The sequence below is a fragment of the Mercurialis annua genome, linkage group LG4 (assembly GCF_937616625.2).
Source record: "Mercurialis annua linkage group LG4, ddMerAnnu1.2, whole genome shotgun sequence".
Classification (NCBI taxonomy): Eukaryota; Viridiplantae; Streptophyta; class Magnoliopsida; order Malpighiales; family Euphorbiaceae; genus Mercurialis; species Mercurialis annua.
Window position 1 is genome coordinate 41,370,772 of NC_065573.1, and position 18,233 is coordinate 41,389,004.

Consider the following 18,233-nt stretch of genomic DNA (forward strand, 5'->3'; position numbering starts at 1 on the left):
TAACCATATCAAAAAATTCTCAAATAAATCGCAAATCAGAACTGACGCTCTGATACCACTTGTTGTGAAATTAGTCGCAGCGGAATAGTAGAAACTTAATTAGGAAATCAAGCTTATGACATATTATAGAATCGAACTAAAAACAAACACAAGATTTACGTGGTTCGTCAATGATAACTCCATGGGCGAAGGAACGAGTTTTATTCACTAATGGATGAAGAGTGCAAAAAAACGGTAGAGATTTTTCTAATGCCCAAACCCAACAATAAATCCAAATAATGCTTTTAGCGTACTAATCTCCCTCACACTCTTAAATTCTACAAGTCATAACTTGTCTATTTATAGAGTTTTAAATAGGTCAAATGAATAAGAAGTTCAGATTTAAAGAGGATTTAAACTTCCTTTTCTACACAAATCAATAAAAGATATAATAAGTATCCAACACATATTAGGATAAATTAAAGTTTAAACTAATTAGAATTCTAAAAATAATTTTAAGATTTGTAATTTCTGTTTATATTTTCTTTCTGTAGTTGTACTTGATGTATTTGTCTAATATTAATTAAAAATCTCTATTTTGTACAATAAAAGAATCGAAAGCAATAAAAATACATCAATAGCTAATGTTAAATTCAAGCAGAAAATTTAAAAGCCAGAATACCGACCTTAGTAAAAGAATCCGCTAACATTCTCGGGGTGTGATTATATGGACTTTATCTACGACAATAATTTAAATATTAAGTATGAGTGTGATGTGAGAATTAAAAATCGCAATATTTCTTCTGTTATAATAAAAAATTGTCTTATCAAAAAACCCACCGCCATATCTTATATATAATGTCTTTATGGCGTGGCCTTAATTAATTCTGAACATTTATCGTCATTGTGCTTAAATTGGACAAATAGCCTTATCGCTAGCATTATTTATTTATTTTTCTTGTTCTTGCCGAGGCGGCACAATATCTATTAATTTACATATAAATACCTAAATGACCTTTAATTACACAATAATATAGTTTTGAATTGGTCTAATCAATATATGTGTGCTCTTTCCTTTTCACTTACTATTAACTTTTTCTCAAGGATTGTCTCTTTTAATGGCCTTTTCCTTCTTCTTTTCCTTGCTTATTGTCTTTAATTTTTCTAATATTGGCTAATTTTTTGGGTAATCTTGAAATTTGCTGGCTCCGTCACATTCAAATTATGTGTTCCATTCGATTTCAAAGCAATTTTACTTGCATTTAGAATAATCTAAATTATTAACTGCTCATATTTGATAATTGAAGAGGAAAAACACTTAATGGAGAATTTAAACTCACAATCTAATAGTTTAAAAACCAACACTTATATCATTTGAGTTATAACTCATCAGTGTTTGTTCATTTATTTAATAGACCAATTGCACTTTGGATTTATATTATTTTTTTTGAAATAAAAAGTTCTATTAATCAAAAGCTGATTGATCAGCCAGTACATAGAATTTGATAATCGGAGGGACATGCCCCAACCAATTAGATAAATTAAAATAGTCATATGCTACCACATGAAATTTTCTATCGTAATTAAAACAACATATATGCATCTCAATTAAGCTAAAATAGTCATGTGGTATCAAACTGATAATATTACAAAGCAAAGAGGTGTTGTTGAAGGCATCCATTACAACCTTTGAAATAAAGGGAATTAGATTAGTTTCGCTTGCCATGATAATATTAACTTTAATCGCACTACTGCTACAGCTAACAGCTATAACTTCATCCTTAAAGTCCCTAATCACATCTTTTCTGACATATCTCTTCTCTTGAACATTAAAGACGTCATCTATATTGACGAAAAATATACCGATATTTGGTGAAATCCGTCGTAAGATGGTGACTCTAATTGTTTTAGAGATCCAAATTGCTTGCATCGCAAAATACAATTTCATCTCCAAGGATGAAAAACTATTATTAATTTCAATTAGAACAGATTTAATAAAATTAAGATACTAAGGTAGAAAAATAATTTCTAGATCTAGACCAAAATTGGCCAAGAAAGAAATTTTATTCACAATTAAAGACAAAAATTATGAAAAAGACTAAAAAATTAAATTTACGAGATTGAGAAGGTGATTTATATTTACTGATCGAGATGATAATTAGACATTGTGTATATGTAACTTCTAGACATCTCCTAGCCATGGGCGAAACTATCCTTGTTTAGGATCCAACCTGAAATAAAAATAAAAATAAGGGTTCTTTTTTCAAAAATTATGCCTGAATTGTCGTAAAATAAGAGGAGTATTACAAATTAAGCCTAAGATGAAATCATGGATTTGTCACTGACGGTGGCTCAATAGTCAAAAGAAAGAAATAGACTGTAGTTTTTAAATTGGGTGGATAATTTAAGTAATGAAGTCGATTTCTTTTCGACTAGCGTTACCCAAAATTTCCAATAAAACAAATTCTCCAGAATCTTGTAACTAGGTCTTGTACGTATTAAAGAACCAAAGTTCAAATTTAATTCTATAAACGTAATTAAATACTTCCTTCGTCCCATTTTAATTGACCAAATTTTTTATTTTGAATGTCCCATTCTATTTGAAAATTTCTATTTATAAAATATTTTTCACACTGCTTTTCTTTTTTTTACCCTCATTAATTAATATATTTTAAATGAATTTTTTTAAAAAGTGGTGAAACATTTAATGTAATATAAGAATATAAAAATAAAGTTACTAAAATTTCTTAAACAATGTGCAATAAAAATTTATTCAATTAGAATGGGACATAGGGAGTATTATTTATTACCTCTCCCTTTCAATGAAAATAATGTTTTCCCAGTCTAATATTATGGCAATATACTTTTTATTTTGAAATAAAAAGTTCTATTAATCAAAAGCTGATTGATCAGCCAGTACATAGAATTTGATAATCGGAGGGACATGCCCCAACCAATTAGATAAACTAAAATAGTCATATGCTACCACATGAGATTTTCTATCGTAATTAAAACAACATATATGCATCTCAATTAAGTTAAAGTAGTCATGTGCTATCAAACTGATAATATTACAAAGCAAAGAGTTGTTGTTGAAGGCATCCATTACAACCTTTGAAATAAAGGGAATTAGATTAGCTTCGCTTGCCATGATAATACTAACTTTAATCGCACGACTGCCACAGCTAGCAGCTATAACTTCATCGTTAAAGTCCCTAATCACATCTTTTGTGACAAATCTCTTCTCTTGAACATTAAATACATCATCTATACCAACGAAAAATATACCGATATTTGGTGAAATCCGTCTTAAGATGGTGACTCTAATTGTTTTAGAGATCCAAATCGCTTGCATCGCAAAAAACAATTTCATCTCCAACGATGAAAAAAACTATTCTTAATTTTGATTAGAACAGATCTAATAAAATTAAGATAATAAGGTAGAAAATAATTTCTAAATCTAGACCAAAATTGGCCAAGAAAGAAACTTTATTCAAAATTAAAGACAAAAACTATGAAAAAGGCTAAAAAAACTGAATTTAAAAGATTGGGGAGGTGATTTTTGGCCAAGAATGGCCAAAAACCACCTCCCAAATAAACAAAAAAGAAAAACTTACTAGGGTTTGAGAGGTTTCTCAAAAGAGAGAGAGACGGCTAGGGCAATATACTCTTTATGTTCTAATAGAATTGTCCATTTTGCATTTATCATATAGTTTAAGAAATAATTATTATTTATGGATTTTATAAAAAAATCTTACTTTTTTTATCATACCTTTATTTAATATAGGGTATACTTGCAATTTAATTTCAATTTATTCATTAGTGTATTTTAAATAGAGGTAATATAGAAAAATTGAGTGGAAAAGTTAGTTACTTTTTGAAAGTGGACAAGAGTTTTGGGACAATTTTTTTTTTTAAATGGACAATTCTATTAAGACGGAGGGAGTATATTTTATATTGAAAGAGATAAATATGAAGCTTTCTAGAAGTGATGTTAAGCTAAGAATTCTGTTTTGAAAAATTATTAGAAGTGATGTTAAGCTAAGAATTCTGTGTTGAAAAATTATTTGCAAACGAAAAATTCTTTTAGAGACTCGGTCTACAACGTGCACAAAACCAATAACAATATAGTGCATTATTCAAATTACATAATTTTATTAATTAAAATTTAACACATTTAAGATTGTATAATTCTTTCCAAACACAACAGATGAATTGACGGTGGGAGTAGCTAACTAGCTATAGTAATAAATTGAAAAAAGGGTCATTGCAGCTTTAGATTTGTGTGTTAGAGTCGATTAATTTATAATTAATCATTTTAATTGAAGTCTAATAGCAAAACTAATCCAAAATTTTATAGATTGTTGTAATTTTGTCCAAATTTTTTAAATTTTTATAATAATAACCTAATTTCAAAATTTCTTTGCAATTTTAGTCATAAAAATTTCCCAATAATTTAATTGTTCCAATTTTTAATTAAATTTATAAATTAACTCTATAACTAGAAAAATTCATTTTTAAAAAAAAATAAAATTTAACTTCTAATTAAAAGAATCAAAAATAACGCTAAAATCTAATTATAAAGAAACGAAACAATTTTAAAGCTGAACATTATTGAAAAAGGCAAACGAAACTAATTCGTATTGTATTGAGGTGAAAATTGAGAAAATTAAATTGATTGAAAAAAATGACTAAAATTACAACTAAATGTTAAAATTAGACTATTATTAAAAAAATTAGGCCTAATGTCTTAAAAAAAATCCTGACCTTTCATCCCCTTCTTCAATCATAACCTGACGTTGCAAAGCAGACGATTTTACCTTATTTTGTATTTTTTTTATTTTAATTGTACCCTAAAATATAAAATTGACCTTTTATTATTTGGCAAAAATTCTATAAATTAATTCTTTTTGCATTAGATTAACTTTTATATTAAATTGACCATTTTTGAAGAATTCTTTTGAACTTTTAATAAGGTCAAATTTATGCTTTAAGGTACAATTGAAATGAAAAAAATGTAAAATGGGGTAAAATTGATAAATTTTCAGCGTCAAAATAGGATTGAAAAGGAGATGAAATGTGAGGGTTTTTTAAGGCATTAAGTCAAAAAATAAATAAAACTGTAACAACCCACATATATTTGGATTTAATTATATATTGAGCCTTTAATTTATTAAGAACGATACAATCTATTCTTACGTAAATTTTTTTTCAAATTGTACAAAATAAACAAATTCAGAGATTATGACAACTTAACTGGAGGTTAATTTACCTAGAAATATAGAGTATTTTCATTAATTAATATTTTCATAGAGTATTGTTATTAATCGATTAAAATGAATAAGTATAAGTTAATTGATTCTTATATTAAGAGACCATGTTGAATTTTTATTGGTAATAAATTTGGATTGAGATGTCTGGCAGTGTTTCAAAACAAGTACAGTAGTAATATGTTGTCCGAAAAGGTTAATATCTATTTGTAACATATATTGACTTATCTTGAAAGGAATGGTATTTTGGTTTCTATAATAAGATAATAAACCTTTGAACCTATACACAATGGATCGTGTGGTTTGCTAATACTAATGTTTAATTATGTTGTTGAGCTGTACTTTCCTTGTATAAATAACTATACTTTGCTAGTCTCTAACACTACACAATTATAATCACACTCTAAACTCAAACATTGATTTGTTGAGGTGATGGCATCCCCAAGCGAATTGAACAGCCAAGCCTTCAATCCAAGCCTGACAGCCGGCAAAATCATCACTTGCAATGGTAAAATCGATATTTTTTCTTACTTTGCTCAGATTACTGAAAATATATTAAGGTGTTAAGTTGATTTGGGTTGTCGGCGACTGTGAAGCTGCCGTTTTGAAAGGTCCAAAACAAGCTTTTGTACTGGAAAAGATTGAAGTGGATCCTCCGCAGAGATTGGAGATCCGGATGAAGATCCTCTATACCTCAATCTGTCACACTGATCTAAGCGCTTGGAAAGGAGAGGTAATTAAAGTATTCTATATCTAAACGTACTTCCATTTCTTGAAGACAGATATTAATAACCGATGGATATATGTTTAATTTTGAAAGAACGAAGCTCAGCAAGCGTTTCCTCGGATTCTGGGGCATGAAGCTGTCGGGTAGGACATTGATCTCCGCTGTTAATTCTTGATTTTGATGATGCCTAGAATGAATCCGAATAATATGTGGGTGCACTGCAGAATAGTGGAGAGCGTAGGAGAAGGAGTGCGAGAGCTGAAAGAAGGAGATTATGTGATACCCATTTTCAACGGAGAATGTGGAGACTGCGTCTACTGCAAAAATGAGACGACCAATCTGTGCGGAAAGTTCAGAGTGAACCCCTTCAAAAGCGTCATGGAAAACGACGGCAAGTGTAGATTTAGGACAGAAGATGGAGGAGCGTTGTACCATTTTCTCAACACTTCCACTTTCACAGAGTACTCAGTGCTCGACTCAGCTTGTGTAGTCAAGATCGATTCCGATTCCCCTCTCAAGAAAATGAGCCTGCTTAGCTGTGGGGTCTCTACAGGTATATAAAAATTTTGAGAAATTAAATAAAATTAAATGTGGAACTAACAGAGGGACATTAAAATATTGTGAAGGGGTAGGAGCTGCATGGAATGTTGCAAATGTCCAGGCTGGATCAAGCGTCGCCGTTTTTGGTTTGGGGGCATTAGGGCTTGCGGTAAGTGTATCCCTTTTCCTTGGGTTACTTTTTAAATTGATGGGCATCAATACTAATACATCCTCCAATTAGGGGTCAATTCACCCAAACACTTGACTTCACCTATTTGTCTACACCAATTAATTAATGGACTGGTTAGATATTAGAGATTAGGCAGTTATCTATAGCATTTTATATTCTTGTTTGAGATAATGAAGAATTGATTATCTGTCCCAAATAACTAGATAATTTATAATAAGAAAAAAAACTTAATTTATATGAACAAATCATGAGCAGTTAGATAGTACAAAACTATCACACCAAATTTAATAACTTTTTGATATTATAAATAATTATCTGCAATTAAAAATGCAAGAAATATGAGATTTTTGTATTTTTTTGGTTTTCGTGTAAGTACTTTTTTATTTTATAAATCAAATGGAGAATTTTAAAATTTACAACACTTTAGGTTACTGAAATGTTTATTTGGATTTAATTTTTTTTTTTTTAGAAATCTAGATAATAGTTTATATCTGTGATTTTGTTTATTTCAATTTTAAAATCGTAGTTTGTGTGTCACATTTCTGTGTGTAAGTTTTAATTTGTATTGTTTTGCCATTTTTCATAGTCTTTTTGTCAATAAGATTTTAATTTATCAAAAAAAAAAATCACGGCTAAAAGAACACAAAGACTGACTAAGAGGATCTATCCCCATCTGCATAAGATTTGACCGCTGCATTTTCGGAATTATTGAGAGTGGAATTCAAAATCCAATTAAACAATCACAACTGAAGTCTAATGCAACTAGTCTATTCTTACTGGCAGTCATGGGCAGACTTAGACCTGACTTGGTTCATGCATGATCAGTAGATTACGAAAATGGAGCTTTCTAAAACATAGCAAATTTGTTGGTTAAAATCTTTGCATTTTATTCTTTTAGAAAGTTGAGTCCAACTTTTTCTAATCAAAAATATAATTTTGTTAGGAAATTCAAATAAGTTGACTTTTAAGTGTTTTTAATTTAATCTTATTCGATTTGTTTAAATTTTTCTAAAATTTATAAAACAAGTATTTTATTATTATTTTATGCACAAAATAATATTACTTAAGTTACTACGATATTAATCAAAAAATAGTAATTTAATTATTTATTTATTTTATGCAAAAAGATATATCTATTTCTTCAACAATATAAAATATGAAAAGATATTTGTATTTTAAAACTAAATAATATAATATATTAAAATTAATTTTACACTTTTTAAAACATATTTTTTGAAAATTAAATTTTTGAAAAATAATTTAAAATAAATCAAGCGATACCTCATATAAAGCATGAGCACTAATAATTTAGCTTATAATTAAATTGTCAAATAGCATCTTAATATATAATTTAATAATATGATTTTTTCCATCTTAATAAAATTATACTAAAAGAAAAATTATTTATATTTTTTCGAGTTCATAGAATAATTTGAATCTGCCCCTAATTAATAAATGTGTAACTAGGTTGCCGAAGGAGCACGTATAAGAGGAGCATCCAAAATAATAGGCGTTGACATCAACTCAGACAAATTCGAAAAAGGTATTTTATGCTGCTTCTTTTTTTCATTACAACCGTGCCTAAAGCTAGTGAATACACCACCTATTGCAAGTTAGAACCTCCTTTGGCGGTTTGTCAAAATAAGTGACACCCCAATGGATACCGGTATTTTCTGGTTTTTGATTAGGCTAAATCCATTATAAAAAAATTTATACTAATAACTTTTATTTTCTTTGATCTTTAATAAAAAAACATATTTAAATAGCCCCTTAAATATTTGATTTGTAGATTTATGGTCCCTTTGCGAATGAAATTATAACATTGCCGTTTTAATTTTATGAAACGACGACATTTTATGCCTAAAAGAACACATATGTATAAAATAAATAATTAAATGTAAAACATTTACAAGTATCAAGTGAAATAAAAAGTAATAATACAAGAATTTAAGGATGAGTTTAGCCTTTTAATTATGAGAAACATAAATGCCATATTTTTCAACGGAAAAGAGAATTTTTAGTTTAAATTTCATACATATGTTATTTATAGATCTAATCAATTATACTATATCAGAAAAAGTGACACATTTTTTTAATCTTTCATTTCCTAACATGTGAATGGTTGGGTGCATGAATAAAATATGAATCCAATCCTATCGAAAAATGTAAAATAAAAAAATGATAATTATTTGTTGTGTGTGCAGGCAGAGCTATAGGGATGACAGATTTTATAAATCCGAAAGATAGTCCAAAGCCGGTGCATGAGGTAAAAACAGTAATTTTTCATTTTAGAGGTACTGAAGAATACCATTATACTAACCATCCAAACAAATGGTGGTGTTGCAGAGAATTAGAGAGATGAGTAGCGGGGGCGTAGACTACAGCTTTGAATGTGTAGGGAACTTGGAAGTTCTTCGAGAAGCCTTCTTGTCGAGTCATGATGTAGGTTAATAAGAAAAAAGTAGTAGGAATCTAACATCCACTAATCTTCTTCATATATTATATATAACTTGGATTTTATATTGGAATACAGGGTTGGGGTAAGACTGTGTTAGTAGGAATTTATGCGACTCCGCAATTATTACCTCTACATCCAATGGAGTTGTTTGATGGGCGAACCATCACTGGAACTATCTTTGGTCACTTCAAAGCCAAGACTCACATTCCTGCTCTTGTCAAAGATTGCATCACCGGGGTAACTAATTGTGATTCTTCAGCTTCATATTTTCTCAGAGTTTCTATATAATTAACTTGAATCATGCACGCTTGACACAGGTGGTGAATCTAGATGGATTCATAACTCATGAACTACCCTTCGAAAAGATAAATGAAGCTTTTGGGCTGCTCAAGGATGGCAAGGCATTGAGGTGTCTTCTTCACCTTTGATTGCACACCCACAACAGTTGACAGACGAGATGCATTCTTGTGTTTTTTATATGTATGCTGCTTTTTGTTATATTTACAAACACAGTTGTACTCTCTAATTCAAACGCCAATGCGCTCAAACTGTACTTAACTCCAACATCAGATAAAGTTTGTCGTAACACTGCCACCATCAAAATCAGCAAACAAGTCTATGTCAGTTTGCAATGGGATTAACCAATAGACATGATATCAAGTATATTGTCATACTTTTGAACAAAAATCACATAAGAATCATTAGACAATACATAAAAAGTGCAACCGCACATCAACTAAATAGAGATCCGATAGTGAAATGCATCAAATGACCACTTCATTGATCATGCAAAATCATGCTTTCATTATGTTCACGATCTACACCATCCATTGTAAAATGAACGATATAAATTAATTTGATTAAAATTATATTTTTTGATCTACCCGTTCATTTTTTAATAAACGGTGTAAGATCGTAAATACGACTCCCTCAAGTTTAAAATGCACTTGAGAGAATGCCGATCCTTCATTTTGAGTTTCAAAATCTACCTAAAGATATCCTTTTCATGAACGCATCAAATCCACAATTATGATTGCTTTTCTAGTTTACGACAAAGTAATTTATAATTTGTCAATTTAGAGAGATTATTGAAACAATTCTAAATTTTGAATGAATGTGTAATTATTTTTTTATTCTTTATTAATGTGGGCAGTTGTCCATCAAAATAATTGGCGAACAATTAAATTTTTTTAATTTGTACGCCTAAAAATCAAGCGAGTAAAATATTATTCACCGAAAAACATTTTCACATATTGCACACTGCTGGAAAGTGCCGCTTTGCCGACAGATTTTAGCAACAAATATCAAGTCCATCGCTAAAACTAACATTGACGACAGATTTTTACGAGGGACTCCAAATTTGTCGCCAATGCTTGGCGGGGGGCCCTCTAAGGAAACCAGACAATTTACCGACGGATAAATTAATCCGTCGGAAAACAGAAGAAAGTAATGGGCGAGAAAAATCTCGCCCATTTAAGATCCTGGTTAGCTAGGGATTTTTAAATCCGTCATTAAATTTAGCGAGAGATTACAGAAGCCCTTGCTAAATTGAAGGCCAGGTGAAACGCATCCTTTCACTTGGCCAAGTTAGCGAGGGATGGTGGCAGTTGAGGGTGGCGGCGACAAGTGGGTTGCGATTTTTTCCAAATATATTGTCACCTTTCAAAATCTTCAATTTTAACCAATTTCTCAATAATTTTCACTTTCAATTATAGTTATTTGTTCAAATTGGAGTTAAAAACATTTAAATAAACATTTTATATTGTTTCATTTTTGAAATTTATTATGATAAAAATGCGAATCGGAAAATATGAAGTCATGTGACCTCAATATTTAAACTTTTGTGAGAATATCACAAAAATGTCACAAAAATTGCTCAACATTTCATACATTGTCACCTAACTCCAATATTTATCATTCCTACCAAAAAAACACAAAAGTTTACAACAAACACCATTCCATTAAAAAGGTGACACATGGCAAATATGACACTATCTTAATAAAAGAGAATAAAAACAACTAGCACATGTGATTTGCGTGTCAGCGCGCGTCATAGCGTATCAGCACGTCAGAGCGTCAGCCTATAGCACGCAAGCATCAACAAATTATAGACACAGTTTTTTAATATCATTTGATACATCTTCGATACATCTCTGAGATATCATTGATACATTCTCCAAAAAAATAAAATTGACAGTTATTTATTTATTTTTTAAAAATATATTTTGATTATATATCGTATTTTATTATTCATGTATATTTATAAATATAAAAAATCTACAAAATTATTCAAAGTAATATTTACAAAAATTAGAAAGCTAGTTTAATTAACTATAATAAATAATTATGTATCAATGGTGTATCAAACAAATATATGTAAAAAAAATAAACAGTGTATAAATTTAGTAAAAATATATCTATCATGTATCTATTTAAATACATTTAAAAATATATCTATCGTGTATAAATTATGTATCAGCGATGTATCTATTAAATACATTTAAAAAAATGTGTCTATCATGTTTATATTTTTTTGTTATAGAATTTGACGATGATTTATTTGAATATATCAAATATGTATCCACTCTACAAATAATACTCCAACGATGGCAGTCCTTGAAACTATAGAACTTGACAAATCAAAAATGTATCAGCGATATATTAAATATGTATCAGAGATGTATCAAATTATATGTTTGATAATTTTTCAATTTTCAACGTAATTTGACAATAGTCTTTTTATATACGTATAAATTATGTATCAGAAATGTATCACATATGTCTCCGAGATGTATCAAATATTTATCGAATATTTATGCATTTCTACTCTTTTTTTTTCTTTCTTCCATCTTGGGCTTCCGGTCAAACCATGAAACCGAACTAATCAAATATAAACAAAATAATAAATATAATAATACTAATTAAAATAAACTAATTAGTTCATTGTAATTAGTATTATTACATATATGTTTATAAGCTTTTTTAAATATAAAAACGAACCAATCAAATTAGTCAGTTAATTCAATTAATGTATCAAATCTGTATCTATCATGTATAAATTGTGTATTAAAGATGTATCAGAAATATATTCGAATTACAATTAAATGTGGTCGATTAGAATTCAATAAACACTATAAAATAACATTAGCACCAATAACATATCTAAAATGCACCATCTAACATTCAAAGATTAAAAATTTAAACTTAATTCATTAAAAAATAAACTTAGAGATGTATTGAAAATGTATCGCAGATGTATCAGAGATGTATCAAATCCTGAATATCAAACATAAATCCAAAAACTCAACAACACCGAATTGTTCCATTATTCACAGCAACATCTAACTCCCCAATTGTCTCCTTAATCCTCTCAATACTCTCATCAATATCCCCACTAAAATCAAACATAACACATTTAATCTGAAACATTCTCTCAAACCCTAATCAATCTCCCCACAAAAATCAACCACAGCACATTTAATCTGAACATTTCCATGTTTAGACAGAATCGAATCAGACACATCTTTAAGCTTGTCTGGATTACGACTGACTAGAACCAAATTCAAACCCTTTTTGGCTAATTGAAAAGCAAAAGTTTCACCAATACCGTCGATGGACCGGTTATAAGAGCTCAAAATCCGTATTTCTTCAAATTCTTAGCGGGTCTAAGAAAATTAACGTAGAACCAATTGAGTATAGTGAAGAAAAGCTTTGAAAGGTGTAAAAAACTTAAAGAAAACAGTATGATAAACCATATGGGTTGAGATTTAAGGTTACTGAAAAAAGAAAAAAAAAGAGCTCCATTTTTTTAATTGTTGGATCTGGAAGGTGAAATTTGAGGATTTGAAATGTGGGTTTTTATCAGAGGATTGAATTAAAAAAAAACCCAATAAATAGAAAATAAAATAGAAGTGAAAAACAGAGGATGAGATTCAGGGACGGCCTTAGATGAACCGAGGCCCTAGGCAAAGTTTTTAATATTATTTTATAAAAATATTAATTTTTGTGAATTTTTTTGTAAAAATAAGCTTGTCACAATAATACATTGTTTGTCACTTTATTTTTACAAATGAACATTCTCAAAAAATATATAGAGAATTTAACCACTTTAGTTTATAGATTTTTGCAAAATGTTCTATAGAATTTAACCACTTTAGTTTACAATGGTGACGAAATTGTTGCAAAACGTTCTATAGATTTTTAGTAGATTTTTATAATATTTCTCTATAAAAAATATATATTTATAAATAAAATAAAGTAAAAATACACATAGAGTAATTTACTTTTTTTTTTCTATTAGATAGATTAATAGATAGAAAAAAAAGATAGTTAGGCCCTAATATTATGTAAACTATATATTATTTTTATTTGTATTACTAGTTATTATTAAAAAGTCTAATTAATTTTTTTTATTTAAATTACAACACTCATCACAATAAAAGCCTTCTAAAAGTTATTCCTAATTATTAGAATTCTGATTAAATTTTAAAAGAAAAATTACATCTATTATAATAAGAATTAATAAAAAAATTAAAAAATTTAATATAATATTAGTTTTTCTTATAAATATGGGGGCCTCCTAGGCATAGGCCTTAGTGGCCTATGCCTAAGGCCGGGCATGATGAGATTAAAGGTTGGTAAAAATAGTTGGTAGTGGATTGGATTTAATTATTGAATAGCAAGTGAAGGAATCACTTTTTGATTGGCGAGCTCGGTAACTTGCTAGGGGCGAGGTTTCTGGCAAAGATGGCTGGCAAAGAGTTTGGGAATGGTGATGGTGGAGAATGATGGTGGTGAATAAAAGCAGATAAAAATCTATAGGGCAAAATACATGTGTGATTTGATAGACACTTGTTAGCTTGGAAGGAAGGTGGTGCTGGTTGAAAAATAATAATAGAAATTGGTATTTTATGAAAGGGAAATTATAATAAAATAAACAAATTAATTAATATTGCATTATGTGAAATAGTGAGTCATTATTGTGGTTTTCTTGTTATTTTCTCAACTCTTTTCCACTCCAATTTGGACAAATGCTATAATTGAAAGTGAAAATTTAAAAATGGGTTGAAAATTGTAGATTTTGAAAGGTGATGCCATAAACAAGAAAAATCAAAAATATGGGGTATTTTTAAATAAGTAGTTTTGCTTTACGTGTTTCACACGTGACTCGTAGTGTGACTCGTTAAATTATCAAACATAATTTGAAATAATAGTTAATTTGTAATAGTTTATCTTGTTATTTTGAATTAATATCCAAATTTTATAATTATATTATATTTTAATAGATAATATAAAATAATAATTAAAATAGTAATTTATCGGGATAGTTTATCTTATTTTGAATTCTATACGATTAAAAAATAATTAGAATAGTAATTATCAGATAGTTAAAATAGTAAATTTTAATTAGTATTATATATACTTATCTTAATATAATAGTTTATTTTAGTTAGTACTCTACCTTATCTTAACATAGTAGTCTATTTTAGTTAGTATTCTAACTCTAATAATTATCTTAATAGTTTTTAATTAATAATTAAATTTTATAAAGTGAAAAGGACATTAACGTAACGTGCCTCCCCCCCCCCCTCTTTCATCCATGCTTTTATATATAGTATAGATAAAGCCTTAAATTTTTACATATTTCGATTACAGTTCGGTCAAAAGATTTAAAAAAAAAATTGATTTTGATTAATTCGATTTAATAAGAATTCATTTGAAAATTTATCATCCTCCAAAGTTTATTATTTAACATCTCACCTTTTAGTTGAAATCCAACATTTTTTTTAGTAAGTGATGGTTTGTTTTAAAATTGTATAATTTAAGAATTATCCTTAAAAATTTCTTTATTTTTTATTTAATTTAAAAACTGTAGAATATTTAAATCCATTGAAATTTTTAACATTCGAGAATTTAGTAAAATTTATAAATTTCAAAAAAAAATCAATTCAAACGGATAAAGTATAAATGGATAAAATTTGATTAATTAATTCATGAAGTAGTAAAAGAAAATAAAAAGAAATAGGGTAGAAATTATATTAAGTTGATAATTTCTTAATTAATTTCCTCTAAATTAGGAAAAAGCCCCCACATGCTAACAAAAAAAGATGAGGGTGTTGTAACAATATGATGTACAATATATATCTAACTAGTTGTTGGCTTTAACAATGTTAATTTACAGATTTTGTTTTGAACAATTATTTGGCAAACACTCAAATTTCACGAATTCTATGGGATTCTTAGTAACTAATGAATTCAAAGTAGGACGACTAGCCATACATTTTGATTGAGAGTTATCCAATATCCCAAACAGTATGTTGTCCGAAATTGGTTAATTGCTAATTATTACATATTTTGACTTATCTTGACAGAACGAATCGTCTAATTTGCTAATGTTTCCGTTCTTGAGGTAATACTTTCCTTGTATAAATAGGTATCCTAGTTAGTCTCTAACATACTAACACAATTATTATCATTATTAATCTTTAATCTCAAACATTAATTAATCTGTAAAGGTGATGGCGTTCAATCCAAGTTTGACAGCGGGCAAGGTCATCACATGCAATGGTAAATCGATGCTTATTTACTGTGATTACTGAATTTATAATATTGTTCTTGTTTTTCAAGTTATTACATGTTAAGCTGATTTCCGTTGAATTTGGTGTGAAGCTGCTGTTTTGAGAGGTCCAAAACAACCTTTTGTAGTGGAAAAGATTGAGGTTGAACCTCCACAGGAAATGGAGGTGAGGATTAAGATCCTCTATACTTCAATCTGTCATACTGATCTCAGCGCTTGGAAAGGGGAGGTATTATAGCTATTCTATATCTAAGTTTAACATACATTTCTTGAAAAATAAAAACAGAGATAACCGAAATCTTTATTTTTCAAGAACGAAGCTCAGCGAGCGTTTCCACGAATTCTGGGGCATGAAGCTGTCGGGTACGTAGGGGTTTGATATGATGTCCCATTGGTAAGTTAATGCTTGAATTCTGATTATAAGAAAAATGATTGCAGAATGGTGGAGAGTGTAGGAGAAGGGGTGAGGGACGTGAAAGAAGGAGACTATGTGATACCCGTTTTCAACGGAGAATGTGGAGATTGCGCCTACTGCAGAAGAGGGAGCACCAATCTGTGCGGAAACTTCAGAGTGAACCCATTCAAGAGCGTCATGCAAAATGACGGCAAGTGTAGGTTTAGGACAAAGGAAGGAGAGCCACTGTATCATTTTCTCAACACTTCCACTTTCACACAATATTCAGTGCTGGACTCGGCTTGTGTGGTCAAGATTGATTCTGATTCCCCTCTCAAGAAAATGAGCTTGCTTAGCTGTGGGGTCTCTACAGGTATCATTTTTTTAATATGAAAACAAGAAAAGGTCTAATTAGGCAAGTTAAGTATGCTGAAACTGACTAAGGGACATGTGAAAAATGATGAAGGGGTAGGAGCAGCATGGAATGTTGCTGATGTCCAGCCTGGATCAACCGTTGCCATTTTCGGTTTGGGCGCATTAGGGCTCGCAGTAAGTATCGGTTTGTTGTACATTTGATGCGTCCAATTATTACTCTTTCCAATTTACATTTATAATGTTATCATCAAATAACATTAATTCAACATGCACCAATATTAATAGTTTACATAATTGAAGAGTAAAAAACATTGTTTCAATAATCATATACTAAATAAATTCTTTAGATTTGAGTGAAAGTCAAAATAAATCTAGACTTATGGAACATTTGAGTATACTGAGGGAGATTGATGTATAAATTATATTACACCACCTTAGTCAAGTGGCAAATTCACAACTAAGAATACAAAATCTCGCTAAAAGAAAACACTAGATATTATGTCTCCATCTGCAGAGGACTTGAGCGCTGGATTTTTTGAAATATTGAGCTCCAATTTAAATATCTCAATTAATAGATTCTGAAATTAGGTGGCTGAAGGGGCACGAGTTAGAGGAGCATCCAAAATAATAGGTGTTGATATCTCCTCCGAAAAATTTGAAAAAGGTATTTTTGTGCTTTCTTAATATGAGAACTTTTTCAAACCAAAAAAACATACTAATCTCTCTTTGTTGTGGATACAGGCAAAGCTGTAGGAATGACAGATTTTATAAACTCGAAAGATGACTCAAAGCCGGCGCATGAAGTAAAACAGTAGATTTTTTTATTTTATTTTTTGAGACTGAAGAATAGCATTCTACTAACCATTTCAAACAAATGGGTGTTGCAGAGAATCAGAGAATTGAGCAATGGAGGCGTAGACTACAGCTTTGAATGCGTAGGAAACTTGGGAGTACTTCGAGAAGCCTTTTTATCAAGTCATGATGTAGGTTAATAAAAAAAAAGCCTGAAGCGAGCAACCATTCTTCTACTTGATTCTTATATCTAAATTTGAATTTTGGTTTGAAATGCAGGGTTGGGGTAAGACTGTGTTAGTAGGAATTTATGCGAGTCCGCAATTGCTGCCCATACATCCGATGGAGTTGTTTGATGGACGAACCATCACTGGAACTATTTTTGGAGACTTCAAAGCCAAGACTCAAGTTCCTGCTCTTGCCAAAGATTGCATGACTGGGGTAAGTAAATGTGACTCTTCAGTTGTCCATTTCTCAGTTCCTATATTAACTCAGATTCAATCTTCACAGGTGGTGAATCTAGATGGATTCATAACTCATGAACTTCCCTTCGACAAGATCAACCAAGCTTTTGATCTGCTCAAGGATGGCAAGGCTTTGAGGTGTCTTCTTCAACTTTGATTCTTTCCTCTGCACGCTAGCATGACAGGCCATTGTAACATTTTACCTTATTACTATATGTGTTATGTATACTGCTTTTTGCAGTGACTATATTTACAATCACAGTAACTCTGCAAGTCATAAGCCAATGTGCTTTAATTGTAATTATCCAGCTCTCAAATTTTATATACCAATTTTCTGCCACCATCAGAATCCACACTATTCCGATAGCTATAAGCCAGGAGACATAGTATCACGTAAGTGACATGTTTGAATAAAAAACAGAGAAGACACCACATAAAAAAGTGCATGCAAATGTCAACTGATTGAA

At 29.7% G+C, this 18,233-nt stretch overlaps 2 protein-coding genes across 2 annotated transcripts; both read left to right on the forward strand.

The window, feature by feature from the left end:
• The first annotated feature begins 5,494 nt into the window (after window positions 1–5,494).
• LOC126677000 (alcohol dehydrogenase-like 3) lies at window positions 5,495–9,750 on the forward strand. The gene is made up of 10 exons (XM_050371409.2): window positions 5,495–5,757; window positions 5,846–5,982; window positions 6,070–6,119; window positions 6,201–6,529; window positions 6,603–6,685; window positions 8,174–8,249; window positions 8,911–8,972; window positions 9,053–9,148; window positions 9,240–9,401; window positions 9,482–9,750. Exons 1-10 carry the CDS (start codon window positions 5,682–5,684, stop codon window positions 9,590–9,592), a joined length of 1,182 nt encoding a protein of 393 aa, XP_050227366.1. The 5' UTR covers window positions 5,495–5,681; the 3' UTR covers window positions 9,593–9,750.
• A 5,612-nt stretch (window positions 9,751–15,362) lies between these two features.
• Window positions 15,363–18,106, forward strand: LOC126677001 (alcohol dehydrogenase-like 3). The gene is made up of 11 exons (XM_050371410.2): window positions 15,363–15,573; window positions 15,680–15,731; window positions 15,834–15,970; window positions 16,055–16,104; window positions 16,180–16,508; window positions 16,602–16,684; window positions 17,099–17,174; window positions 17,252–17,313; window positions 17,398–17,493; window positions 17,582–17,743; window positions 17,813–18,106. Exons 2-11 carry the CDS (start codon window positions 15,683–15,685, stop codon window positions 17,921–17,923), a joined length of 1,155 nt encoding a protein of 384 aa, XP_050227367.1. The 5' UTR covers window positions 15,363–15,573; window positions 15,680–15,682; the 3' UTR covers window positions 17,924–18,106.
• The last annotated feature ends 127 nt before the right edge of the window (window positions 18,107–18,233 follow it).